At 35.9% G+C, this 25,814-nt stretch overlaps 4 protein-coding genes across 18 annotated transcripts in view; 2 read left to right on the top strand and 2 right to left on the bottom strand.

Moving 5' to 3' along the window:
* LOC136784581 (putative nuclease HARBI1) overlaps positions 1 to 1,146 on the bottom strand; it is a 3,573-nt gene extending 2,427 nt beyond the window's left edge. The window contains exon 1 of one of the 3 annotated variants that reach the window (XM_066745331.1): positions 1,136 to 1,146. The gene's annotated coding sequence lies outside the window, so the exon portion shown is untranslated. Of the gene's footprint in view, position 1; positions 147 to 1,135 lie in introns of those variants that run through there. The other 2 variants (XM_066745330.1, XM_066745329.1) reach the window with 2 other exon arrangements.
* Positions 291 to 8,249, top strand: raw. Of its 10 annotated transcripts, XM_066745319.1 has the most exons (15): positions 409 to 1,247; positions 1,508 to 2,659; positions 3,747 to 3,887; positions 3,962 to 4,125; positions 4,661 to 4,734; positions 4,807 to 4,916; positions 5,001 to 5,215; positions 5,291 to 5,399; positions 5,466 to 5,560; positions 5,639 to 5,702; positions 5,793 to 5,868; positions 5,951 to 6,175; positions 6,384 to 6,489; positions 6,576 to 6,804; positions 6,913 to 8,249. In XM_066745319.1, the coding sequence occupies exons 4-15, from the start codon at positions 3,980 to 3,982 to the stop codon at positions 7,051 to 7,053; spliced, it is 1,590 nt and encodes a 529-aa protein (XP_066601416.1). In that variant the 5' UTR covers positions 409 to 1,247; positions 1,508 to 2,659; positions 3,747 to 3,887; positions 3,962 to 3,979; the 3' UTR covers positions 7,054 to 8,249. The 10 variants fall into 10 exon arrangements, with proteins under 10 accessions (XP_066601421.1, XP_066601416.1, XP_066601419.1 ...); XM_066745324.1 differs by lacking the exons at positions 409 to 1,247; positions 1,508 to 2,659 and adding an exon at positions 291 to 381; XM_066745322.1 differs by having other exon boundaries at positions 409 to 2,116.
* On the bottom strand, positions 8,244 to 25,814 carry LOC136784578 (GPI transamidase component PIG-S-like). 2 transcript variants are annotated; one of them, XM_066745316.1, is made up of 9 exons: positions 25,242 to 25,814; positions 11,025 to 11,255; positions 10,668 to 10,865; positions 10,082 to 10,300; positions 9,615 to 9,803; positions 9,382 to 9,520; positions 9,150 to 9,297; positions 8,733 to 9,079; positions 8,244 to 8,522 (listed from the first exon to the last, which is right to left on the bottom strand). In XM_066745316.1, the coding sequence occupies exons 1-9, from the start codon at positions 25,285 to 25,287 to the stop codon at positions 8,387 to 8,389; spliced, it is 1,653 nt and encodes a 550-aa protein (XP_066601413.1). In that variant the 5' UTR covers positions 25,288 to 25,814; the 3' UTR covers positions 8,244 to 8,386. The 2 variants fall into 2 exon arrangements, with proteins under 2 accessions (XP_066601413.1, XP_066601414.1); XM_066745317.1 differs by lacking the exon at positions 25,242 to 25,814 and adding an exon at positions 11,323 to 11,522.
* On the top strand, positions 11,659 to 25,128 carry LOC136784577 (protein I'm not dead yet-like). Of its 3 annotated transcripts, XM_066745313.1 has the most exons (12): positions 11,665 to 11,885; positions 18,828 to 18,959; positions 19,040 to 20,342; positions 21,740 to 21,804; positions 22,417 to 22,534; positions 22,682 to 22,956; positions 23,042 to 23,156; positions 23,224 to 23,285; positions 23,359 to 23,484; positions 23,575 to 23,904; positions 23,977 to 24,355; positions 24,417 to 25,128. In XM_066745313.1, the coding sequence occupies exons 4-12, from the start codon at positions 21,749 to 21,751 to the stop codon at positions 24,669 to 24,671; spliced, it is 1,716 nt and encodes a 571-aa protein (XP_066601410.1). In that variant the 5' UTR covers positions 11,665 to 11,885; positions 18,828 to 18,959; positions 19,040 to 20,342; positions 21,740 to 21,748; the 3' UTR covers positions 24,672 to 25,128. The 3 variants fall into 3 exon arrangements, with proteins under 3 accessions (XP_066601412.1, XP_066601410.1, XP_066601411.1); XM_066745314.1 differs by lacking the exon at positions 18,828 to 18,959; XM_066745315.1 differs by lacking the exons at positions 18,828 to 18,959; positions 19,040 to 20,342 and having other exon boundaries at positions 11,659 to 11,885.

The raw sequence follows: 25,814 nt of genomic DNA, 5'->3' as shown, positions 1-25,814 counted from the left end.
CCCTTATAGCAATAGGATATCATCTTTTATCACTATACTTACTACCTCGTTCGACGACACATCCTGTTTTCGCGCGTCGGAATTCTAATTATTTTATTTAACTACAAAAATGAATTGAATCGAAATTACTGTAATTAATGAGTGATAAATATGTTTGCTCCTTACAATAGTTAATAAATTATATTGAACAATTCTCATTTGATATGATACTTATCAGATATTTCGTATTATCGTTACATACATATAATACTTTACTTTTTCAATCGTTAATAATATCCTTAATCTTTGTATTGTTTTCTTTGTTGGTAAGCTGTATGCAGATGGGGTGTGAAAGTGCGTAAATACTTATAACAATTATACAAAAAGGATTGTCTCTCCAAGGTAAATTATTTATAATTAATTTCACGCATTACTCAACATTCATTATTGAAAATACATCACAAATTAAATTAAGACGCTCATATTTAATGGATTTACGCTATTTACAAGACGACTTAAACCAACGGATCGAAATATTTATAGAATCGCTGTAACCTGGTTTTTTCGTCATTTTCATATGTTTTTTTGAAGGGAGAATTTATCAACACACACATAAAAACATATAGTCCAGTGTGTTTATAAACATTACAAAACAGCAAGCAAAATGAATGCAGAGAAAAATTGAGATACCGTTGAAAATCGTACTTTTTCGTATAGACGATAATAATGATAAAGTGGAAAGCACGTTCAAAAAATTCATACAGTTTAACGAAGAAATAAAGATGTAATCATTTTACAGATCTAATCAAGAAAGAGGAAATGAATTAAGGTGAGTTATAAAGAGATGAGAAAACGATAAAAGGACAGGAATATTGCGAAAGAGTGAATTCAGCAAAGATTTCTATGTGGGCTCGCAATAAAAGCGAAGAATCAATTTCGCTCGAACTCCCATACCATATTTGATCAAAAGCGCGTTCGGCGTTTCGCGCACTGGTTCCCCTTTACTTTACTACGTAGGCAAGGCAAGATCTTTCGCTCCAAAGATTATCTCGGTTGGAAGAAGTGGTGACAACAGACTAGGTGGCGTGAGAGGGGGAACGCCCGTGACGTCATCGGATATCTCGGACACATTCCTACTTTTTAAATTAATTCCCACCTAGGTTCCTACTACGCCGGCGACGATTCCAGTGAAAAGTCACCGTTCCTCGTTGAAAACGACGCTGAAACTACAGAATAACTGCTACGAAATATCCAAGGCCAGATCAAACGTACATGGATCACTTTTATCTCTAGATACTTAAACAGCTAATACTGCGAAAGTGAATCATTAAAAAAACCGGCTATCGGATTAAGCCTGCAGGTCTTTCCTAACACCTTCAGTCCGTCCTTTCTTAAGTACTCGGAAACCTGTTAAAGTCGCGTCTAACACGCATCGATCTGAGAGTTATTAAAAGAAATGCTTACGGATAATTGAGTTATTTTCGGTTGTTTATGAGGGCGCTATATGGATCGTTGTAACGATTTTTAGGTGCATCGGGGGAACGATGAAAAAATAGCGCGTATTGGGCACGGATTGATCCATGACGTCACGCGTTCGAATGAGGCAACCATCGCATTTAAAGTCTTTGGCCAGTGTGAAACTGTGAACTTGAGCATGTGTGACATCACGCCTCATTGTTGAAGGTTTACGTCATTCTTGAGTCGAGCCGACGAGTGGCAGAGTCGCTTGGTGCGCGGCCCGCGAGACGCACACGCAGGCAAATCGCTATTCGGTATTCGCTCGGGCAAATCGGCAAATCGTTTTGCCGCGAATGCGTGAAGATGTCCCGGTCACCGCTGGCAAACGTAACCTGAACGCATCAGCGACGACGATCAATGTTCGAGAGATTGCGCGGCGAACTATACAAAAAAACCATACACAAATAGACGGGACGGTAGAAGAATAATACACGAGTGTATATATTGATATAAATGTACGGAGTGCTACAGCAACGAGATACTATACAATTAGCCAGGGTCATCCTGGTCCGCCTGGATTTTGGTGGGACGCGCGTCAGGTCCATCAGTGTATACGGTGCGCGTTGGTGATAGGAGAGCGGTAACGAGTATTACGATAAGCGTACGAGAGATTTGTCAGGTCAGTGTGTTGATCGAGACTATACGAAAACATGTCAACCAAGCTCCGGTGTGCCAATGCGTAGTGGTAATAAATAAAACTTTTTGGCCTCTCCTCGCGAATTCTCCGATGTTTCACCAAGGCAAAAATTTGGTCACGATTCGAGTTTTCCGATGTTTTCGCCGAAAATGTGAGTTTTGTCCGCCACGAGCGCCAGCACGACACGCTCTTTCTCTCTTTTTCTTCCCCCTCCCTCCCTCCTTCTCACACAGTCTCTCTCTCTTTCTCTCTCTCTCTCTTTCTGATTTGAAATATATATACGGTTATTTATACACAACGCGAAGTATAAATAAGTATGAGCAATAGCGGGAGTACGCGGGGCCCTCGGCTAGCATTTTTCTGAAAACTCCTGGACTGGGGAGTCCGTACTCCGTACTAACGAGTTCCTGGCGGGGGTGCACCAGATGCAGCCGACACCCGTGACTTTTTCTTTGACGTTCGATCAAGCTCTTCTGCATATGTGCATCGTGCGTGGGCATCCGAGCACCAACACGCACCATCAAGGTTAGTTCGCGAGCCTTGTTTGTTTTTCTCGGGGTCAGAAATTCCCGTAAAAACGTTCGTAGCCCGTTTTCCTCAACAAATTTTCCCTTCTTTCAACTTCTTAACCTCTCATTTTTTCTACATTTCCCACTTTTCACACAGGGATTTTCTCTGTTTACTCGAGTCCATTGGGTTATCTGTCTCTGAGAGAGAACCGCTTCTCGATTCTCTCCAATTCTCTCATTCAAAACTCGTGCTAGTTTTTTTTCCTACCAATGTGACTTTCAATGTTTTTTTCACGCTTCTCTTCTTTCTCCTTCTCTCTTTCTCTCTCTCTCACTCACACATACACGCACACACACTACCCCTCTCCGTCTCCGCACCCCTCTCTCTCTTTCTCTCTCGAAACTCCGCGTGTGTTTGTTTGTGGTGCAAATCTCTGCAGCGTTTTATTTTTACGATCTGTGCTTCAAAAACTTTTAACGGTTCTAATGGTTCAAATTCCTTTTTTGTGTATATGCAGCACCCTGTTCTGTCTAATTTTTTTACAAGAGTTTTCATTATTTACGATCGTTTGTTGATTTATTGAAAATGATTCTCGAGAGTGAAGAATTTGACATTTGATCAATTTTGCGCGTATCGACTTATCACATTTTTGCAAGATATCCATTATTATTTTTGATTGCGCACGCGGTCGCTTTACTGACACAGTGCCAAAAACTTTATAAACATTGCAGGCTTTGTTGTGAAAATAAGACAAAGCTTGTAAATTTACCCGTGAGTACTCTACTGTATCATCAAATATTAATCGTTCTTACCTCGGTGGCCTTGTTGCATTTAATCTCGCATAATTTACAATAACACATAAAGAAATAATATTTCACGTTTCGAGGATATGTCACCTACAACCAAACGTGAATTGAATTCTCAGAGAATCCTGTCTATGCCAATTATGATAAATTCTAAAATAGTGCTTATTAATGTTTGAAGCATTTTGTTTACATCGAAATACGTGTGATTAAATTTTTATGTGATTCATCATTTATTTACAGGTTTTACTGGTTTTCTCTTTGATTCTTCCAATCTCGTTTTCTTGCTTTTTTTTCAGGAGTGCGTATGATTGTCAAAGAATCATTGTTAAGGCTCCATTTGGCAAGCTACATTTCCAATCAAAGGCTGCTGTAAATAATAAAAATGAATAGATATAAAGTAAATAAGGAGTGTTCTGTTTCAAAATTCAACAAACTTGGTAAGTTCGCAAATAATCTTTTCCTTATTCAATAGTATCACAAATACTTACCCTTTAATGTGATAAAAATATAGGTTTGGACAGTAAAAGTGATGTGGTTATTTTCAAGTTGGTTGTGGCAACGTAAAATGCAACACTTTAACACAAAGGATTGTCCTAAGATTAGTCCTGATGCCTATATAATGTTTGAAGAATTCTATATATTTGCCACAGAACTGGCACGTCTCTGTGAACGAGGGTAACATAATTCTTTACAATATATTGACAGGTTCGAATTCGTTAGCTATTTTCAAGTATTTTAAAATCGATGCTTTCATTTGTAGTACACAGCTAGCCCTATCTTTGTAACACGATTATTACACTTCTCACGTAGTATCTATTAAGTTTTCTACTATTACATTTTTTTTATTCGCAATGAAAGGCTACATTTATTCCAATCTACTTTACAGGTATAAATTATCAAGCACTTGGTCAAATTAGATTATAACAATGAAGCGCAGTGTACTCTTACTCGTTGCAAAAGGATTTGATATTTCAAAGTATGTTTGTTTAAATATGCACATGCAGCTATTAGTACACTCTATTTTATTACCACACTCCAACAGAAAGAAAGAAAATTAATTTCAATGTGAAAAGTTTATAAACACATAAAAGAATTGATTGTTGAATATCAAATCCTACTGCAATTTAAATAAATTAGTTTGAGTGTGATAATATACTTAATGTTGTAATATACTATAAGTAGCACAAATTATTTGAAACTTTGATTTTAGAAAAGCTGTTCCTATGAGCACCTCTCATTCATTCAACTGTGATGGAAAGGGTACAGCTAATTCAACTGGTTCAAGTACTTGTCAATATAAATATTGCATAATATTCTCATTATTTATGAATGGGCTTTATATTTTTTCCTTTTCAGAGAGAATGGCATATGAGGTATTTTTGGGGGGATCCTGTAATCCAACCACCTGGAGGTCTGATATAGCAATACCGACACTTCAGAATCTTGGAATCACCTACTATAATCCTGTATGAATTTATCCATTGACTAATTGTACTATATATATTATTAATATTCTACTGTTCTAGTGGGTAAAAATTATTTGATTTTAGCAAGTCTCACAATGGGGTCCAGAGTTGATAGCTCAAGAATACGAGGCAAAGCAAACAGCAAGGGTTTTACTTTTTGTAATTGATAATCAAACCAGAAACACTGCTGGTATTATAGAAGTAGCCCAGCTAGCAGCTACACGCAGTGAATCCCTAATTCTTGTTATTTATCCCTACAGACAGGGTCAAACTATTTTAGGAGAAGCTGTTTCTACACTGTAAGCTTGTAATCACATTAATCATTGATGATACTTATATAATTGCTTATTAAAAGACAAAAGTTTTCATTTTAGAGAATATTATGATTTGATGAATGGGCTATTAGTACTTCAGTACCTTATGGAAAGGCAAAAAATACCTATATTTGAAAACATCTCAGTTGCACTTAATTGTACATCAAAGGTAATTCTTTTGTTTCCTATATAAATGCAATGCTTTTGTTAGAAAAATCAGAAGAAATTTCTTCAGATTCTACGGGAAGACATTAACATACAAACTCTGCATTCTGAGGATGGAATCAAATCTACTAGAATCTCGCTCAATCAAAATGGGATAGATATAATGTAAATGCTTTTAAATTTGTTTAAGAAAAATCGATTAATCGCGACAAATAAGTTTAAACTAAATTTCACATGTTTTAGTATGCTTAGAGAGATTTTTAAGTCTATGGAAGTTAACGATAGTGGAACTGTAAGTTTAAGAGAAGTAAGTATTTCTTTTACTATGTTTAATTTCTCAAAACATTTTTCACAAAATGTGGATGATCGAAATGGTTTGTTTTACTTGTATTCGCAGGCATGGCTTACTTTACAATCAAGTGCAAGATGTAATATGTCGGTTTCAGAAGTGTGTAACGCAGTTAACAAATCAGGTAATTCTACGTCGATAAGATGCTTTGCAATAAATGCGTGTGAAAAGTTTTGTTTTACGAAAATGGAAAAATTTTTGCACAGAGACGTACCGGGCCTTGATAAGCTCTTATAAAGGAAAGGGAGATCCAGCAGAGCAGCGAATAGATTTCGAACAGTTTTGTACACTATCCAGTGAATTGCCGTGGCGGACGAAAGGCAACGGCATCTCTTATGAAAGTGAGATACCTTCAATTTGGAGTATTTTATGTAGGAAGGCCTCAAAGTTTCTACGCAGAACTATCGTGCATCCCTTTAATCGGTTCCTAGGTATTTCTGTTTTTTTCATCAATCCTTGCAACCTGCTTTTGGCTGATACTAAAATCACGCTTCGCGCTTCTCATCTCTTCCCCTTCTAACATTTTTAATGCTCTGTTCCTCTATTTTTAACACGGCCATTATTAGCATCTGTACTTTTTTCTCTCTACTAAAAGCGACGCTGAGAAACAGAAAAACTTTGAATACAATTTTATCTTAGATTGGACCAATTCCTTTACACCGGAGACTGAGAAAAAGGATTTGTACATTGGAGTGGTGAACAATGATCTGTTATGGTTAGAATCTTCTGCAGCGCCATTGATCGAGTAATATTACCTTTTTGTTTGATTCACTCACTAGTGCAAGATGGATGACGAATAATTTTTATGGATGCAAAATAATTTTATTCAAGGTCAATGGGTTTAACGTATTTCCGACCAAGCCTGAACGAGTACAATATAAGGATATTGCCACAGGAATTGCAGCGAATGAAAAATTCGCGGCTTATTTTTCTAATCGTATCGCAGCAATCACGTGGCATTGCTATTATGGCATTGGCAGCTCATTTGGTTGGATTGCGCGCTAAGCTTGTCCTGTGTGTTCAATCTCTGCCGGAGGATTGCGTTCTTTCTGGTGAAAAGGTGCTTAGATTCGATATTGTTTTTACACAAATCGAGCTTTGTTGGGTTCAATCTGTTTGACAAAGTTGCGAAATTAAATACGTGTCATTATACAATTTTATTTTTTAGCTATCTGAACAAGCCACGAAAGATTACAACCGGGCAAGGATGTACCTGGCGGACTATGCAACGCGCGAAGGTGTACCTGTTTTCCAGAACGTCGCTGATGCTCTTCAGCACGCTATTCAACTAGTTCAAAGTTCTTGCTGACTCGGCTACTCTTTTTTTATTTTTCATACCGATAAGCTCCTCAATTCGACAACTAATTTATTTTTACTCGTAACGTCCATCTACCGTCCGAGACCTATTTAAAAGAAAAACGTTAGATATAATCTTTTATTGACGAAGAGTTATTTTAATTTCTGATATTACTAATAAGAGCCAACGTTGATAATACAATATTCCTAGTAAAATGTATGCAATAGCTTTACAAGTTTGCACCAGCAATAATGTTTTAAACTGAATTTTTATTCTCATCCAATTTTACATCGTTGCAAAGCATCTTTTAAAGAACAGATTATACAATTTTCTGTTTTATATACCTTTAGGTTCGTTTTCTATTGCAACTCTATATCTGCACTGGCTGCAGCTCAGCTGGTTCTAAAATGAAAAATAGAAAGGAACCAATGGGAGGGGAGGGAATATGGGAAGCAGAATTAGGAAAACATGTGTGCCTTTTATTTTTATGTTATATAAGAAAGAGGTATTCATTTAACAAATTCCTACTCGCAAATAATGTTTTATGTGGTTTCACTGCACCATAGCCAAAAATGTTTTATTTCCAAGCTAATCGCCCGATAGAGCACATTTTATAATTATCGAGACTAGTTAATGGAGCAGCTAATTATTGAATTGATAATTTATCGGCGGGACTCGCATCGTTGTAAGTTTTTTTATTTTAATTCAGTTCTTAAGCGAGTGGTCTCTCAAGGTAGATGGACACGTTTTTTTTATAGTAACTTAATTTCGCAATTTTTTGTAATCACGCGGTAACTGGTTGAGGATTGATTTGATATATGTGTATATAGACTATTAGTTGTTTCTAACGATCTAATAATTAATTATGAATTTTAAACGAATGTAAGAAAGTATGATCGCATTGAATGTGTTGTGTGTATGGATTTTTCAGCTCAGAAGCAAAAAATCGTACGTTTCCGGTTGTGCCAGATGCAAAACATCCCCCAGTTAGCTAAAAACATTGAGAGGTTATAAAACATCATCTTAAGATTGTAAACGAGAGTACGGCTACAAAATAGTAAATTTGCTAAAATCTCAGAGACCTTATCATGTAAATGTAACAAGTGACTCGAGGGGAGAAACTTTCATAAATTTCGCCTCGAAATAATTTCATATATGTTTCACATCCATCTTTTTTGAAATAAAAATATTACTGTTTTTACGTTTCATCGTTTCCTCTTTATTAAATCACTCCTTGATTCATGCTAATTGGTAATGGAAAATGCATAATAAACATTCAATTGTCTCATTTACACAATACATACAAATTCATGACTGAATTTAATTCACTGTATGCATTTATCACTTAGTCCTCTTTGGTCTCTTTGCTGTTCTTTTTCTTCGATTTGGATACTCTTGAAAAATAGTACTTCTGGATATTCTTAAAAGACAATAATACTGGAATCATAGCTGGTAGAAAAAGCGGTATGTACACTGCATATCTGAAATAATAGAAGGTAATTCGTTTACAAACTATTCAAAAACTAGTTTTGTGCTGCGTCACATTTAAAATAAGAATGCATCAAAAGGGCAAAGGTCAGTCATTGATCGTAATTTTAGCAGGTATGTCGTAAGAAACTTATTCCCCTTTTTTTTTACTAACCAACTATGAGAATAATTAATTTTAATAGAGGTTAACGAAAATAATTTACTTTTGATCTTCCGGAAAATACAATAGAGCCAAGAGCGAAGGATCGGAAAACGCAGCTTCCGCCATAGTAAAAGCTTCCTTGCTGTGCAAGAATCCTTCCAATAAATTTCCTCTTTCCAAGCTTTTAGCTGATTCTTGCACTGATCTCAGTGCATTCTTAATTCGCTTTCCAACCACTTCTGTAATGACAATATTGCTGATCTCTTTTAGCAATTGCGCTAGCGATTGCAAAGTTAATTTAGCAGAGGTCAATTGCTCCACTGTACGTATCCTCAATAATGCGTCGACTTCCCATTCACGAGGCTTCAAATCTACTAATGGAACTGCAGTTACCCCATAAATTGGCTCCTGCAACGAATAAACGTTGCCTGCAATTAATGAAAATTTCTTTCCACAAAATTTTCTTCAAAAAACTTACTAGATCTGGGATTCCCAGTAAAAGCCTTAGCTGAGCAACAAATGTCCCTACAATCGTAGTCTCCTCTGGGACAACTGTGATCGGTAAGCTAATGTTGGATTTGGCGCAGGCTTCGATTGGAGGATTAGTCAGTACAACACCACCCCATCTGTAAATATAACGTCTCCTTTAGCTAACGAGCCGTAAGCTATAAATATTCGTTAACAGTGAAATTAATTCCTATACAGAATACCTAGGTGACAGAAAAGCCTCCACGTTGTTATCAGTTCTGGACCTATGGCCCGTTTTTTTGTAAATATGCAACGGAGCCGAGTCGCAAGGCACCATATAAACAACCAAATTTATGCAGGGATAAAGGCTGACTTGCGAGGCTGAAATAATCAATTTTTCATTAGACATTTGCATCGAGCAAGGTCGGACAATGGTATTCATTGAACAATGGTTAATCGATATTCCCAAGCTTACCCAATTTCTTCTCTAGTGGCGTCACCAGTTGTGGAAGAACATCTTCTGGCAAAGCGTAGTGCCTGCCCAGAATGCTACTATCCGGAATCATTTTTGGAGTGACGTCCAAAGGCAACAAATACAACCATTGCGACTTCACCGAGAAGTTTGATATCGTCGAGAATTCATTCAAGAAAGGTTCTATGTAACCTGTGAACAATTTTCATTTACAAAATGTATTACTGGTCTAATCCTAGTGTACAGAAAAAATCACTGAACAATGTAAACAGTTTTACAGGTCGAATAGTAAAATAATTTTCGCATAAATGAAGTTGTGAGAGTTGATAGAATTTGCCTTTATGAAAGGAGAGAAACTGAATCAGTGCGTCTTTAAGGAAATTCTGTGCCATTTAGGTCAATCAAGGGACTAAGAGAGAATGAATCGAGTTACATCATGGTTTTATGCTCAATTATTATGCATGGCGTACCCTTGGCAACCATGCGGAGATCCCAGTCGACCTTCAGCTCTTCAGGGTCAGGGTTCACCAGAGTGAGCAATACGTCATACGCTGGACTGCTTGGAAATCTTCGACGATTCTCTTCGTCCAGACTATACAACGTAGGCTCTGCCAAGGCATTTCTCGTCAGTTCCAATGCATCGTGACGTAGAATCCACTTTGACAATACTGAGACTATCTTTGACGAACCTGATCAAATTAAACGATACTACGTTAACTAAATTTATCTAAATCTGACACTGGTCTCTATTACAATATAAAATCTTTATAAAAAACAAAACAATACTCTGTATAAAAAGAAGAATCATCAACGTCATTGAACCAGAGGAAATTCATAATAAAATTTGCCAAAGTAAATAAAAACAAGTGAATTTTAATGGAAAGTGATTTTCCATTACACATGGCGAAATGAATTAATAAACAAGGATCAAGCATAGCAATGGTACTTGATATAAGTCCCATCAATGATCGATGGATGAAACTGGACAATTTACAGAGCGATTGTATTGAAATTGATTTGCTCGGGTCAATTCGTATAGAGGGAATTGACTCTCACTGGCTTCGGTGGAAAAGAAGACGGTGCGTTTGGAGCCAACCATCACAGCGTCCTTTAAATTTATTGACTCCAGCAGTAGAACGTCACCGACATTGAGGTCGAAGGTCGCAGCGACCTTCTCATGGTTGTGCGTCGTGTATGCGGATAACAGAAGATTCTTCGAGATTACTTGATGCATCACGTTCAATTTGTAAATATCTGCAAAAATTCATTCAATCGTCATCAAGAATGAACAATTCTATAAATATAATTAATTATTTCAGCAGGCAATTATTATTAATTTAAAAGGACACTGAGTAAAAAAAACTTGTGTTACCAACTGCAAAATGGTTTGGACTGTTCAGGATGAACTATTACCAGATTTCTTGAAGGTCTCCCTGATGTCATTGGCCAAATGCTCGGCGCGGTTGCGCGTCAACGCAGCGACGATTATTTTCGTCCTGATTCCGGTCTCCAAGTGGGAAAGCTGGTCGATCCCGGAATAAGGAAGCGCCACTCTCGGCACCGTCGTTGTGTACCACCAGACCGGTACACCAATTCCCAACAGCAAAACGGCGAAAGATAAACTTGCGTAAACTCTGCATTTCTCTGCAATCAAACAATCATTCGTTAAATTCACTCTTTGATCTTAACAATCCACCTTATCTATTCTAACCAAAGCACACTCATGACTCTCGCAAAATATTCTCAGAATTATAATCAATGCATTACAAAGTAAAACATTTTTCAATATAAATTTTCTCCCATAATGCTGATGACTTAGCATTGACCTTGGGACCATACAATTTAAAATAATTGATAAATCAATTTGAATTACAGAGTTTTTTGCTCTTTCGTTTCAATATTTCTCGCTACACTGATGCGAATAAAATGAGTTTTTCCACCTGGGATTTTTTGGCAAGAAAACTTTGGGGAGGGGGTTTAAATGGCAAGCTCTGATTGGCCTTGGGACTAATGCGAAGCGCAACCTTCGCGTAAGACTTGAACCAGGTCCAAGATGTTTATTCGTATTCCGTGGTGTCATGACGAAACTTTAGTCCAATGTTAAGCGGGCATCCGTGAGGTTAATGACAAATCAACGAAGCATCGACTAATGATCTCGGTCAAAATACCCCGATAGTTCATTCTTCTCTCAGTGACGTTTCTCGTCCTTCGATCGCACTGCTTTTCCTTCGGAAATCAACGAAACTACAGACTCGTGCGAATTACATAACTCTCGTAAGGATGTGCGGTTGTTCTTTTCTTCATTTCCCATTCCTCTCCTCTTCAACTTTTTCTTCCTCATCCTCCTCCTTTTTTTCTCTCTTGTATAATTTGTGTCGTGAGTAAATCGTTTCGAGCGCTGCGATGATTACCAGTTTCGTTGTAACGATACGAGAAAACGAGATACTGCAAGTATTCTACTGTGAATAACGCTAATAATAATAATAACAATAATGGCAATCATAATTATCTCGGCACTCTGTACAAATAATATACAAATAAGAGTGCAATTAGCAGTAAAATCAGCGAGGCGTTACAATAGTCTGATTAAATAATACTCGATGATAAAAATTGATGAAAAATTTGGTCAAATTGTGCCAATTAGAAACTTTGGAGTCAGCATTTTCATGCCAACGTAGGAACGATAACGAGTGTAAATAAACTCTCTTCGAGAGCTCTGCACTCAAAGATTAAATTGTTGAATAAAAGAGAAGAGGGATTTTTATTACTGATAAGAATCCTTGACTTCTTTCCCCGATGATCTGTTAGTTTTTACAAAACCGATGGGCAAGACTCTGGAGAATAATATTTTCTTTCGAGACGTAGGAACAACTCTTGAAAAATACGTGAGAAGAGGGAAGAAGGCTATTGGAGGAACGTGAAATTACTGGTAACGTCCAGCAATTTGGGACAGATAAAAGTACATTAAATCGTAGATTATTAGCGATAATGATCGATAATTTTGATCAGTGATCGAGAACAGGGATTAACGACAGATTATTGTGTCTGTGGCCCCAAACTTACAAGGAAAAACGTGATTTATAAGATGTTTGTCGCAATAAGTGCAAGTGAAAAAATTCGCTTGGATATAGATACTATATACAAGGTTCGATAATTGAAATACTCTAGAGAATATATGTAACAATACGTATATCTCGTAACTATAAGAGATATTAAAATTTACAATAATCCTAGTCTCTTATTATCCTCATTCAGAAAAATGTATAGCTAAATATTGATAACTTTAATGGTTACAGAGATACGAGGCTTGTTATATTTATGCTCTAGGGCGTTTTAACTGACGGACCCTGTGTATATATATATATATATATATTTCCAATTGATTTATTCGCACGCCAATATTCATAGTCGTAAGAAACTTTCTAATCTCTCTGTTTATCCTAGAATATTTGTACATATTGGAGGCTTTTAATTTCTATCGTATAAAAAAAAAAGGATGGAACGTAGAAAATTTCATAGAAATCTTAGAATTCTCGCTCGTTGCGCATCGAAGAATATTAAAGTTCCATGGTGCGAGAGAACGTCATTGAAGATCATGATCAAATCTCTGTTTATGTTCCAGCGGTTAAAGCTCCGTTACGATCGGATAATTTGAATGCGTCGTTATAAATTCCGTAATGCGCCTGAGGAACGATACTGCAGAAAAACAAGTGAAAATCAATCACAGAGTAATTCCGCATTGATGGAAACGTTGAGATTTTTTTAAAGCAAACGAGAAGCGTTCGTATACATAAATTGGTTATTTTACAAAAAAAATGAGCGACAAATTGTTACAGAAATCCCGTGATTCTCGCGTGAAACGTTCATAAACGTCTCACGAGCATTTAGTTGCGCAAGGAAATCATTAAAGATCATGGTGCAAGGCGTCATGAAAGATCATAATCAAAATTTCAACGAGTCGATGTCTCAACAACTCTGCTCATCTTTTCTCGCGATAAACTGCTGATTGGTTTTGAGCAGTAGCCAAATCGTTATTGAATATTCGGATTATTGCTACATTCTAAAATTACTTTTCACAAAAAATTCGCAAGTCAGAACACCCTGGTTTAACGCAGATGATGATTGTTATGATATTTCTTTATATTCTTTCATTCTAATAACTATAGAAATGGCATATCGTGTCGTTTGATAAACGTAAATACTTTGTGGTGATTGAATTAAAGTTGAGAAAGAATATAAATGGTAATAACTGTTACTCTTTTAGATCCTTAATTAATACGTTCTATTGGCGAAAGTCGAGTGGAGCAATAAGATTTCATTTATGACGCAATTTAATAAAAGCGTGCAGAGAGCTTTTTTATTAAACGATTCGTTGAGCAATCCACTTGACGTGATTCGTGGCGCAGCAAGAAAATTTTTCAATGAAACTAATAAGAAATACTATGTATATACGGCGTACAATCCTGATAATATTTACAGACATAACAACACTCTTACATATTTGTTTTCCATTCGAAAATTTCACTCTTTAAATTAAAGCAAATTCGAATTCAAAGAGATTCTCCAAAATTATTCTAAACGAAATTGCTTCGCGTTAGTCTTAATTAGTTAGTTTCTGGCGTTTATATGCGAGTCAGTTTAGTAATTCCAATAGTATTTTTTACCTTTGCATACGATCTACTCGGTGATTAGGCAATTTTAATCGCAAAAATTTTAAATGGTAAAGTTTTACGCTTGCTTAGGTAACACCACGAGGCACCAAGGCTGATTGTTTGCTCTAAAAATACGAAACTGGCGCATAAAACGAGTTTAAATTACTCTGTATCTGTCTCGATGCTTGCATACGCGCTTTTCGTTACATTTTTTTTTATAATAATCTTCCTCGAATCAGAATAGGACTCGCTCGTCCTCGAATAACAAAAAGGATCACTCGACAACGTAGCATTTAAATAAAAAAATAATGTTACATAGATCGACATTCGTAGTCAGATTTTATAAATAAAATCGTCTTCGTTATAGCTTATATATTTCTACAATCATTAAAAAAAAGGAAAATTGATGCCCGAAACAATTTTCTTTATAAAATCTTACTACTAATATCACCCATTATCTTGGATACAATTAATAATTTTTCTATCAATTGCACTAAGCAAAATCCATCCAATCATCATTAACTAATTTAAACTATTTCACAAGAACCTTCGTCAGGATCCTTCCAAGCTTTAACAAATACTCATCGAATAATCCAAATTATTCAACAAATCAGTATCTTCGTTAATTACTGGTACACAATTAATATCGAGAAATTTTATATACAGAAAAAATGGACTCTTTAACGATGATCAGATGTACAATACAATTACGAGACAATTATTGCAATTATTCTACCACGTCGTTATTAGATAATTTTATCTTAATTAATAACGATAATTGATGATGCGCCAAGAAATTCGAGAAGCTTCCAGTAACATGGAATGGAGGATCCAAGAATCTTCTGGATGGTGGAAAACTGCTCCAAGTGGTCGTTGGTAATCCGGTGCAAGGTATTTTTAACAGTTGGCAAGAACCAAGATGGAGCAAAGCACCGGTGTACGTGAACTATCTGTGCGGTGCATCCGTAATTGCCAATCAGCCTGAGCCTCGTGGGATCTCTCATTTTCCTCCAGAAAAAATACCGGAAGTCCATTGATACAAGGCCCGATAAGCCATCAATCTTCCTTTTCAACAATGAACCTTTGTTATCAATGGACCAACTGCCACAACGCCTCTGCGCACACCTGTAACATTTTTCATTATTATTCTCACATTATTTTTCCTTGATGGTACCTCGAGTGACCTTGAACTTTGCTGTAAGTAAAGAGGTTGAGGAAAAGTTTCTCGGTACCGTTGAATCGCTCACCTTTCTCGAATAACGTGAATCCGATTAAATAGTTTGGATATTTAGTGGCTCTTCTTCAATTTCCTTCCAGGAATTCACCGGAAGTCCATTGATAAGAGTGCTAATAAGGTATTGTTTTTTTTTGTTGCATTTTCAATAACGAAGCTTTTATTATCAATATTTCGATATCAGCACACCTGTGAGATTCCTGTAATACTCGCTCGTACAATTTCAGTTTTATACTCATAGAAAATTAGAAAAAATCACCAGTACCGTATCTTTATTACATTCTGAAAAAATTGACCTATTTTACTGGCCACTCGAAATGTTCCACAAGTAATTTAAAATGTTTTCATTTGTCTCACTACAAATGAAGCAATGCTTATCAACTCTGTGCTTGCTACTGGAACAGAGGCACAATCACGTGAATAATATTTTAAAGAGTCGAGAATAAATTTTACTACATTTTTTTCAGTATATAATTTTTCATCGAAGGACATTGAGATTATAATAAAAATAACAGTATAACTGGTGTGTTCGTACACAAATTAAATATTTTATACAACGAATATAAAATTCATACCTTCGTGCCTGTCAATTTAAAAAATTTCACAAAAATTATAAAATTTTTTAAAATCAACAATTCAGTGTGCAATGCTTCCAGTGGTTTTAAATTTGATAATCGAGGAATAATTTACCGAGGAGTCCATCTAAATTGTCGTAATTATTCAGTGGAAAATAATTTGTTGCATTGCGTGCTTTGGACGAGCTCGTTTGGATGTGGTGGTTTTTGTTGGTTTGCTCCCTTTGGGGCAGAGACCATAAGTGGTCGTCTTGCAACTGCTTACGTTAATGGAACACCAATAGCCAAGCCCAGTCAAGTTCAGAACGCGTAGGAATGCAGATTTTCTTACCTCGTTCTTCTGGCCATATTTTAACCTTAATTTATATTTTTACCAGCCTCTTATATATATATATATATATATATATATTCCACTTCATCTTCCTAATTGCAACAGTTTTCATTCCAGATCTACTCAACCTTCTCCAGTTGCTACCAGTTCAATAATATTATCATTATACTCGTCTGCAGATGGTTTCATTCAGACTCAACTTACACCAACTTCCTTTTTCACTCTCAACAATTTTTTCCCAAACATACGACTCATTTTTTTTTAATCGACATGGAAACTCGTTTTTTTTTCCTATTAAAATTTATAAATTTGTTTATTTATCCCCCCTTGAATTCAGCTTCTAAAATCTTCGAGAGAACGAAATAAACGATCCATCGAAAGAGGAAGAGCCGTAACGGGGGTTTTCAGCCACTCCACTTTCCTGATCCACTTGTAACTCTCCTTCCAAGAACCACGTGCTCTCTTCCAATTCCCAGAAGTACCTCATCTTCCCCGATAACCTAGGATCTTTCTTATCGATCGGTAAATTCATTTTGGCCGGCCGAAGCTCCACTCGCTCCTTTCCGACGAATCGCTTCAGGGTTGACGAATCCTCCTGGAATCCCAAATGAATGTAGTTTTTAGCGCGAAAACCCATTTTTGCCTCTTCGACGTTCGCCAGGTAAATTCAGAAAAACCTGGCTGAGTTTTTGCCAGGAACAACCGAGCATGGTGCAAGTCCACTCTTCGAGTTCTGATTGGTCGGTTTACCTGTGTCAAGGGAGTTGAAAGGTGTTCCCAGTCATTATTCAAGACCGGTCATATTTATCTCTTCTTCTTCTTCTTTGGCCCTTGCAACGCATGCACGATCGCCGCTCACTTGCACTTTCCTATAAAGCACTAAAAATCAATTGTTCGAACTGAAAAAGTAAGTCATTCTTATACCTTTCTTTTTTTTGCTCTTTGATTCTCATTTCTTCTTCATGATAGTCTTCATCGTTCACTTGCACTTTTTTATCTCGTAAAACATGAAAATGTACACAAATTTCATAGTCTTCATAATTCCTTTTTTTGTTTCAAGTTTCCAAATACGTGACAATTGTTTTGATTTCCCCTTCGTTATGACGCTCGTCGTTCACTCGCACTTTCTTATCTCGTAAACAAAATGCAATATTAAAAATCACAAACTGCATAAATATTGTACAAATTCCCCTCGCTTCTTTCTTCTTTCAATTTTCAAAATAAGTATCAACTGTTTTTATTTTCCCCTCGTTGCGCGATGGTCATCGTTCACTCGCACTTTCCTATTTTGTTTTATAAAAAAAATATAAAATATGAAAAAGTAAAAAAAATTCACATTTCCCCCTGCTTTTAAAATTTTTCAAAATACGCAACAATGGTTTCCCTTTTCTCTCGCGGTTATATTTCTCACACCAATCATTTCTATTACCCACATCCCCCTTTGACGATGATTCGTCACTCGTTTTTTTACGCTTTGTTCCTGAAAACTTAATTCTTGCTAATGAAGATTTATATTATTTGCATTTTCTTTGGGGAACGTCCTTGTTTTTCCTTCGACACTTTTAATTTTTATCGATGTTTTATTCTCGTGCGAAATAAAATCAATGCTTTTAGGAAAATGCATTGATTTGCTTGTTCCAGAAACTGCAGGTATCGCAGTTCAATCGACGCTTCAAGGTATCTTCTCGCTTTAAACACTACAAAAAAGACTATTTTCAGGAATTTTTTCTATATATTTATGTTAAAGATATTGATGGAAAAATATTACAAGTAATAATTACACTCTTGAAGATTACAAAGCTTTATTTTTATTTATTACAGTTGTTATTTAATGAAGTAATTAATCATTAAAAAAACATATTGTCTGGGCTGTTGATGACATCTCGAAGATGGATGATCTGAAACCAGCGATTTCTGCGCCCCATAAAGTATGTCTTTCTATTTCTTTACAAGCTCAGTTTCATGGAACTACATAGAGGACAATAACAATAGCAAACAGGGCCACCAGCTTCAGCTAACTACGCGTAGTCTGTATACCTGATATTCTGAGAAGTGTACTCGGTCTAAAACATAAACAGAATATAAAAGGGCCTTCTTTGGACGGTGGACAATACTTTTTCACATTAAACGCTGTTTACCTGATTTAACACCGAATTCCGAGCACAATTAGGGTTGCCATTTATAATCCGGGACACGTTAGGTATATTGGAAACATTTCAATAGAAACAATGGAAATTAATAAATATTAAATAAGATCATAAACACATTTATTAAATTTCATTAGAATTCTTTTTAAAGAGGATATAATCCGGAGAAAAGAGAACGGGATGGCAAGTCCATGAGCAATAAACCGAGAGAGAAATTCAAGCACCCTTGTATACCTGTACTCCAATTATTGATCCAAAATTCTAATTTTTATTGTAGTACCTCACGAGCGAAGGAGATTCGTGCTTAGGTAGAAAGGAAGAGTCGCTAAATATAGAGTTATGCTACTTTAATTTTCATTAAATCTTAGAACGATATATTTGAATATATATATATATACTTTCATAAAATGTAATAAAAAAAAAATGGACTTTTTAAAAATTCTAAAGAAAACCCTTTAACATTTTGGATTAATTTCTGCTCTCTTGCAGCAATCCGCCGGACTTTCCAGGATTCAATCAGCGCAATTGAACTTCCGGTAGCGTTTAATAACTGTCAGTTACTATATAATTCAACGAACGCCTTGGCCATGCTGAGAGGGTTCAGTCTGAACTGTGGATACAGTATAGACTAGTATATATGTATATATAGCATAACACCATAAAAAAACATCGAGTTAATTCGATAAACACTGAAGAGAGCGAAAGGGAACAAGGACGGAACGATCAAAGTTCAGAGATCTCGTTTTATAAAGCGAGGAAATTTCTTCGAGTTACCGGAGATACTTAAACGACGATGGAAAAAGATTGCACGATTAATATTCATGAAAACGGGGAGGAAAAGCGAAAGCGGAATAGTCAGTTTCGTTGATAAAGAGAATAAGGTGCAGTAGGGGGGGGGGGGGAGTGAAAGTAGCAGAAAAGCTGAAAGGATAAATCGAGATTTTCCAGGAATGAAAATTAAGGATAAAGACGAAGATGAAAATTTACGAAAGGAAAAATGTTGAGTGTGAAAAAGGAAAATTGATGGAAATGGGAAAGATTTGAGGAAAAAACCAAATTGAAAAAAATTTAATAGTTAGAGGAGGGTGAGGCTAGAGAAGTATAGGAAATTGCTTATTGATAGAAAAATGAAAAATGGAAAAGCGCAAGTTGAAGTGGAGCGTGAAAAGAAAATGAAGAAGGAGAAGGAATAAGTGTAGAAGTGGAGGAAAAGGAGTTGGTGGAGAGGGTAGAAAGTTTGAGAGGGGTGAGAGAGGGGGGCCTGTGAATTGCAGGTTTAACTTCAAGTGTCTCCCAGTTTGTGTCCAGTGGCAGTAACAGTAACGCGTGGAACGACCAGGAAGCATCTCGAGGGTACCGATGCACTCCTGGTCTTCTCACCTTCAACGCCAATCACTCACCTTTATCGAACGAACACTCGTCGTTTGCAAGAAAACATTTTCATGTACTTAAACATTCGCTCGGATCCACGGTGCATCCATTTCTAAGCGTTTTAAAGCAAAGTGATAAATTATAAGACAAACGGGTGACTTTGTCTCGAGCCAATGTCAAAGTGACAATAATATTGACCTCAAGAATTAGCCAAGATATTTTCTGAAACCCGAGAAAAACGCAGAGTGAGCATTTCCGACGAAACTCTTGGCAGAGTCGATGGTACGCAAAAACGTGTTTGGATGGAAACTTTACAGAAAATAAGTGATACGAGTGTATAATTTAATTGACGGAAATTCAACGACTCGAACGCATCGATTCCATAATTTTTTCTCGCATCTCTTCTTTCGACAAAAATAACGTAAGTTTGTCTTGCGAATAACGGAGGGATTTCTTTGATTACTTCTTTTGGTTCAAAGTACTTACTTTTAAATGAGCCAAGAGGCACATTTGTTGTGATTCTATTATTCGTTTGTTTGTATACATTGACGTGTATTATACGACTTTCCAGGAAAATTAACATTGACTGTACTGTTCGATGAAAATCTTTTCTGCTCTTATCGTGAGATTAAACAATAATTGATCGATTACAATGTATAAACGCGAAGGTCAGTTTTTTGCTGGAGCGTGCACATAAAAATTCTTTTTAGTAGGAACAGGACGTACGAATTTGAGAGATCCATTGAGAATAGGCTTTTGAAATTGATAAGTTTGTTGAAAGGATAATTGCGAAAATTACCGATAGAACGATAATACGTATAAAGTTGCGAGAATTTTTGTACAGCACTCTATCGCGATAGTTTAATCTCGTTTGGACACTGAAATTCTAAACACTCTGCTATAAACACGCAGCGAAGAAAAAAGATCGCTCAGCTGCTAACACACAAAAACAAACAACGCGCATAGTTGGATTGTTCGATCCAGAAAATGACATCGCAAAGTCTCGAAATTGGAAGGAGAATTCCCTGGAAATATTTTGATTTTAAAATTGGAAAAGCCATTGTTTTGTCTCTCGCAACTCAATTTATAAATAGAATCGACTAATAATTTATCGGCTTCACCCGAGATTTTACCGTTTATCGAGTAAACGTTGATATTTTTTGCGCTCGGAAGATATGGAAAAATCACACGTGCGTTTGAAATAATTGAATGAAATTCTCGAATGGATGCTGTAACAAAACTGCTTCCATTCCATCTGCGAGGCTCGTTGTAATTCTTACGCAATGCTTTTCTCGCGTTACCAGTGTTTAAAGTGTGTAGCATGCGCTATTTACAGCCAATTTCCCGCGGTTGATCCTTCGACCTCTCAACAATGCTTTCATTGCTCTCGGTGAATATATTTCAAGTAAATAGAGAAACGTCGGACAGATTTTTGTTCTTTCTCTCTCTCTCTCACTCCAACAACCCTACACAATAGTTTTCCTCGTATGCGCATCTAGATATCGATTTTTGCGTCCAGATATTTCACGCTTCTCTTTCGACGTTCTTCTCAAAATAAATACAATCAATAACGGAGAGTCACATTCGGGACCGTTAATCCCTTTTTCTTCCTTCAATTAGTGCATTATTATTAAAATAAAGTCCAGTCCAGAGAAAATTATACATGTGACTTTGGTCGAGGACGGAAAAGAACGTAATAACGGAGAGCGAATTAAGTAGGAAAGGCTGATTTTTATGAAGAAATTGCTCCATTGGGGCTAATTGATCTGGCAGCAGTGCAAAATTGCACGTTATCTCTAAAATTCGCTATTGTTACAGTGATGCAAGATGGCTAGGAATTCCGAAGTCACCTATCCGGAAATCACGCATTCAAGGAAATCAAGGTAAAGCATGTGTATATGTCAATTAATGACATATTTCGTGTGTAAAACGTTTCAAATAATTACGCTATCCTATCCTATCTGTTCCACACGATCTCAACTAAAATTTTACTTACAACGCTAAATGGACTCCCTCTCAAATTCAAAACAAACGAGGATTTGATGAGCTATCGTTTCTTTGTTTACGTTTGTAAAAAGAGTTTGTTTTCATTCGTTAAACTAGAATCAAACTGAAACATTATCATTGTGATTGATATAAAAGCGACTGAAAGAAAAGGAATCTTATCGGTGTTGTGTAATTGGTCATTTTTAACAACAAGACCAATTTTTAATTAAAAATTCAGGATTAGACAAGCTGATGCGTCTGGCTTCAGTGATTTTTGGACGATAATTGATATTAAAGCGGGAATTACATACCACTCGAGGCTAATCTCTGCTACTGAACATTTTCTCTCCTAACTGATATCGATTTATCTGTATCTTATATTCCATAAATGTTATCGCATCAACGCGTGCCACATACGTTTTAAAAATTGCAATTTTTCCCGACGATGCTTCAGTCTCGAGCAAAAAATCTCGCGCTATGTATCTTACCTACTTCAAATCTGATTACAGGAAGGACGCAAATTTTGGCCTTTTGCTGGCGAGATTCATCGGAATTTACTGGCGGTCTTTCGTTTTAGTGCTATGGCCTATAATACTTTTACCCATTCTTGTCATGGACCACGGACAGGTATACTTTTTAGTTTATTATTTTCTTATTGTTTAAAAATAATAATATAGTCAGAACTCGATTGATTTAATAAAATTCAGATATATTTGGAAGGCATATTAGTCGTGAATAATTGATGTATAATTTTCTTTTCAAATAATGCTTTAGCAAACGAATGCGATGAAGTGTCTTTACGTGGTTTCGGTGATGGCGATATTTTGGGTAACGGAAGTCCTTCCGCTACCAATCACGGGACTCATTCCAGTGGTTCTGTATCCTCTGTTGGGAATCATGAGTACAGCTGAGACCTGCCTTTGTTACATGAATGACACTACGATGATGTTTATAGGCAGTTTGGTCATTGCGGTCGTCATAGAAAATTCTGGTCTCCATATGAGAGTTGCTCTTTTCATCATCAAAACCATTGGGTGCAGCCATAGGAGGTGAGAAAACTTGTTTTTGTTTCTTTTAAAGTCACCTCTGCTTTTGCTGAAACTGTGAAAAAATTAATGTCTTTATGTCATTCAGATTGACTTTGGGACTCTTCTTCGTCACCATGTTTATATCCATGTGGATTTCAAATACGGCAGCTACAGCCATGATGATTCCCATAATGGAAACTGTACTCATAGAACTTGAAACAGTAAGCTTAATTTCTTGCTTATATAATTTTTTATACTTTCAGAAATTAAGAGATCATTATTTTCCAGCAAGGACTTGGGAACATGTTTGAGCCTGATGAGAAGAGTACTGAGGAGGATGGAGTTGAACCGTATGTAAAAGTCTTCAGAGATTCTTATAATTGTGCGAATCAACGAGGTATTTTATTTATGACAATATTTTAGATCCAAACAACCAACTCGTAGCACCATGGTTTATTACCTAGTTGCAGCTTACGCTTCGAGTATAGGGGGCATTGGTACCATGGTAGGAACAGGAACCAATTTAACATTAAAAGGATTTTTTGAAAAGTAAATAAATATTTATCAGTACACTAGTATTTTGTAATACTACATTGTACTTGTATTTCTAATCCATTAATTGTTTTCTGTCTCTATCAGACGATTCCCTTCGAGTCCAGGCATAAATTTTGCTTCTTGGATGCTGTATTCGGTTCCACCAATGCTACTGATGGGACTTCTTACTTGGCTGTGGCTTCAGATTATGTACATGGGACTTTTCAGATCCAAAAGTAAGGATGCCAAGGCTATTGACATTGGTGAACAAGGTGAAAAAATTGCTGCTGCAGTTATAGAGAAGAAGTACAAGGAGTTGGGTTCAATCACTTGGCATGAATCATCAGTTGCATTCCTATTCATTACTGTTGTTTTCTTATGGTTCTTCCGAAGTCCTGGATTTGTGAAAGGCTGGCCAACTTACATCACTAAATTGTAAGTAACCACTGATTAATTTTATAGTTTTCTGAATAATTTATCTAATTAAATGTACAAATCTTTGTTTAGAGCTGTCAAAGATTCCACAGCTGCCATGTTAATGACAATCTTATTCTTCGTTATTCCATCCAAGCTTGATTTTCTTCATGCCTTTGACAAAGATCCCAATAAAAGGCCTACAAAACCATCACCAGCACTTATAACATGGAAAACAATACATCAGAAAATGCACTGGAGTTTGATTTTAGTGCTTGGTGGAGGTTTTGCAATCTCAGCTGGTAGCACTAAATCAGAATTATCTGGAATGTTGGGAGCTGCTCTAGGTGGCCTCAAATCAATTCATATTTTAGCAATATTGTTTATTGTCTGCTTATTTGCTGAGATAGTTACAGAATTAACTGCCAATGTGGCTGTAGCTAATATAATATTGCCAGTACTAGCTGAAATGGTAAGTTGACTTAACTTGTCTTTCACTCAAGTTTTATCACTGACTTTTAAAATATTTTCAGTGTATAGCAATCCGTATACACCCATTATACTTAATGCTACCAGCGACAATCTGCTGCTCATTTTCGTTTCATTTACCAGTAGGAACTCCACCAAATGCAATTGCCAGTGCAGCAGGCAAAATAAAAACAAAAAATTTTATAATAGCTGGTATTGGACCAAGCGTCATCACTCTTGTAGTGACAGTAGCAGGATTTGCCACTTGGGGTGTTTACGTATTTGATTTGTTTGAATTTCCAGACTGGGCTGTGGAATAAGAAACAATCTAAAGGAGTTTTATTTAATTTATTAAAGAAAGGGACTATATATTCTGAGTACAGATAAATTATATATCAGAATTCTGTCCCTATGACGAAGTGACAGCAAAAAACTGTGATTTTTACCAGCTTTTTATGTTGCCATGAAACACTAGAGCAAAATTGACATTGAATATTGAATATGATATTCAATAAACATTGATAGTATTCCAACTGTGACCTAAACTGTGGTACAAAGACTTTTATATAATAAATTACCTTTCAAGTTTATATAAGAACTATTAACAGTATATTTTGTAGATAGGTAAATTTTTTTATAAATATTACACCCACTAATATGTCATGTGCATTTGGGTACTGCTTAGTATTTAATGTATGTTAAATATACAAGTATTTTTGTAAGAAACATATTTATAAATAAACTCAAAAAGCTTTAATTTAAATAAATGCTTTTTACTATTTTACTATATTGTTACTACTTTAAAAACGAAAATGAATAAAAATCAAAGAGTGAGAGTATGCTCGTCTCAAATTAGAATACAATTTCTATATAATAAAATAAAAACTTACCATCTGTAGTGGAATAATATCCATTGGTATCTGTTTCTTCACCCATAGCAACAAAGTGTTGTGTAGTTAAATTAAGAATTCTTAGTTGAATAAAAAACACATTTACACTCTTTTTAATTTGATAAACGTTACTTAAGAATTATTCCGTACTACATATTTTTATATTTAAATCGAAGTATCACACTTGTAAACATAACCATAAAATAGTAGTAAGTTTATTCTGGCACAATGATATTGAAAATACTTTATCTATTTGAAGATATATTTGGTTTACGGCATTCACTAAATAGAAGTAATTCACAAATTAATACTCTAATATAATATTAATATACGACATAAGGGCATAACTTCAAATATTGATAATAAAAGAACCGAATTAAATTGAAAGAAATAGTTTAAGTTCGATAAAGTTCGATTCAACCGGATTTGTGTGAAGTTGGAGTGATTCAGAACTATATTCAGGGTCTTGATTCAATTGAGCCAATTGGGACATCATTGAATTTCTGCTATATCCGACCGAAGTTAAAGTTTTTCTGTGAAAATAGCTTTTTACCGAAAATTTGTATGCCAAAA

This window comes from Prorops nasuta, unplaced genomic scaffold (genome assembly GCF_024137725.1).
Source record: "Prorops nasuta isolate Cenicafe-Biocafe unplaced genomic scaffold, Cenicafe_Pnas_1.2 PNAS00060, whole genome shotgun sequence".
Classification (NCBI taxonomy): domain Eukaryota; kingdom Metazoa; phylum Arthropoda; class Insecta; order Hymenoptera; family Bethylidae; genus Prorops; species Prorops nasuta.
Note: the sequence above shows the minus strand (reverse complement) of the source record. Positions and strands in the feature narration are given on the sequence as shown.

What these genes read in the sequence shown, in the direction of transcription:
- raw (XM_066745324.1), top strand. Translation starts at nt 3,980, where the DNA reads ATGTGGTTATTTTCAAGTTGGTTGTGGCAACGTAAAATGCAACACTTT. An exon ending in TAACGCAGTTAACAAATCAG is followed by an intron (nt 5,869 to 5,950) that starts GTAATTCTACGT and finishes ATTTTTGCACAG; the next exon opens with AGACGTACCGGGCCTTGATA. An exon ending in TCCCTTTAATCGGTTCCTAG is followed by an intron (nt 6,176 to 6,383) that starts GTATTTCTGTTT and finishes ATTTTATCTTAG; the next exon opens with ATTGGACCAATTCCTTTACA.
- LOC136784578 (XM_066745316.1), bottom strand. Translation starts at nt 25,287, where the DNA reads ATGGGTGAAGAAACAGATACCAATGGATATTATTCCACTACAGATG. An exon ending in CTTCTTTTCCACCGAAGCCA is followed by an intron (nt 10,301 to 10,667) that starts GTGAGAGTCAAT and finishes TAATTTGATCAG; the next exon opens with GTTCGTCAAAGATAGTCTCA. An exon ending in TCTCCGCATGGTTGCCAAGG is followed by an intron (nt 9,804 to 10,081) that starts GTACGCCATGCA and finishes AATTGTTCACAG; the next exon opens with GTTACATAGAACCTTTCTTG.
- LOC136784577 (XM_066745315.1), top strand. Translation starts at nt 21,749, where the DNA reads ATGGCTAGGAATTCCGAAGTCACCTATCCGGAAATCACGCATTCAAGG. An exon ending in ATTGGGTGCAGCCATAGGAG is followed by an intron (nt 22,957 to 23,041) that starts GTGAGAAAACTT and finishes TATGTCATTCAG; the next exon opens with ATTGACTTTGGGACTCTTCT. An exon ending in TGCCAGTACTAGCTGAAATG is followed by an intron (nt 24,356 to 24,416) that starts GTAAGTTGACTT and finishes AAATATTTTCAG; the next exon opens with TGTATAGCAATCCGTATACA.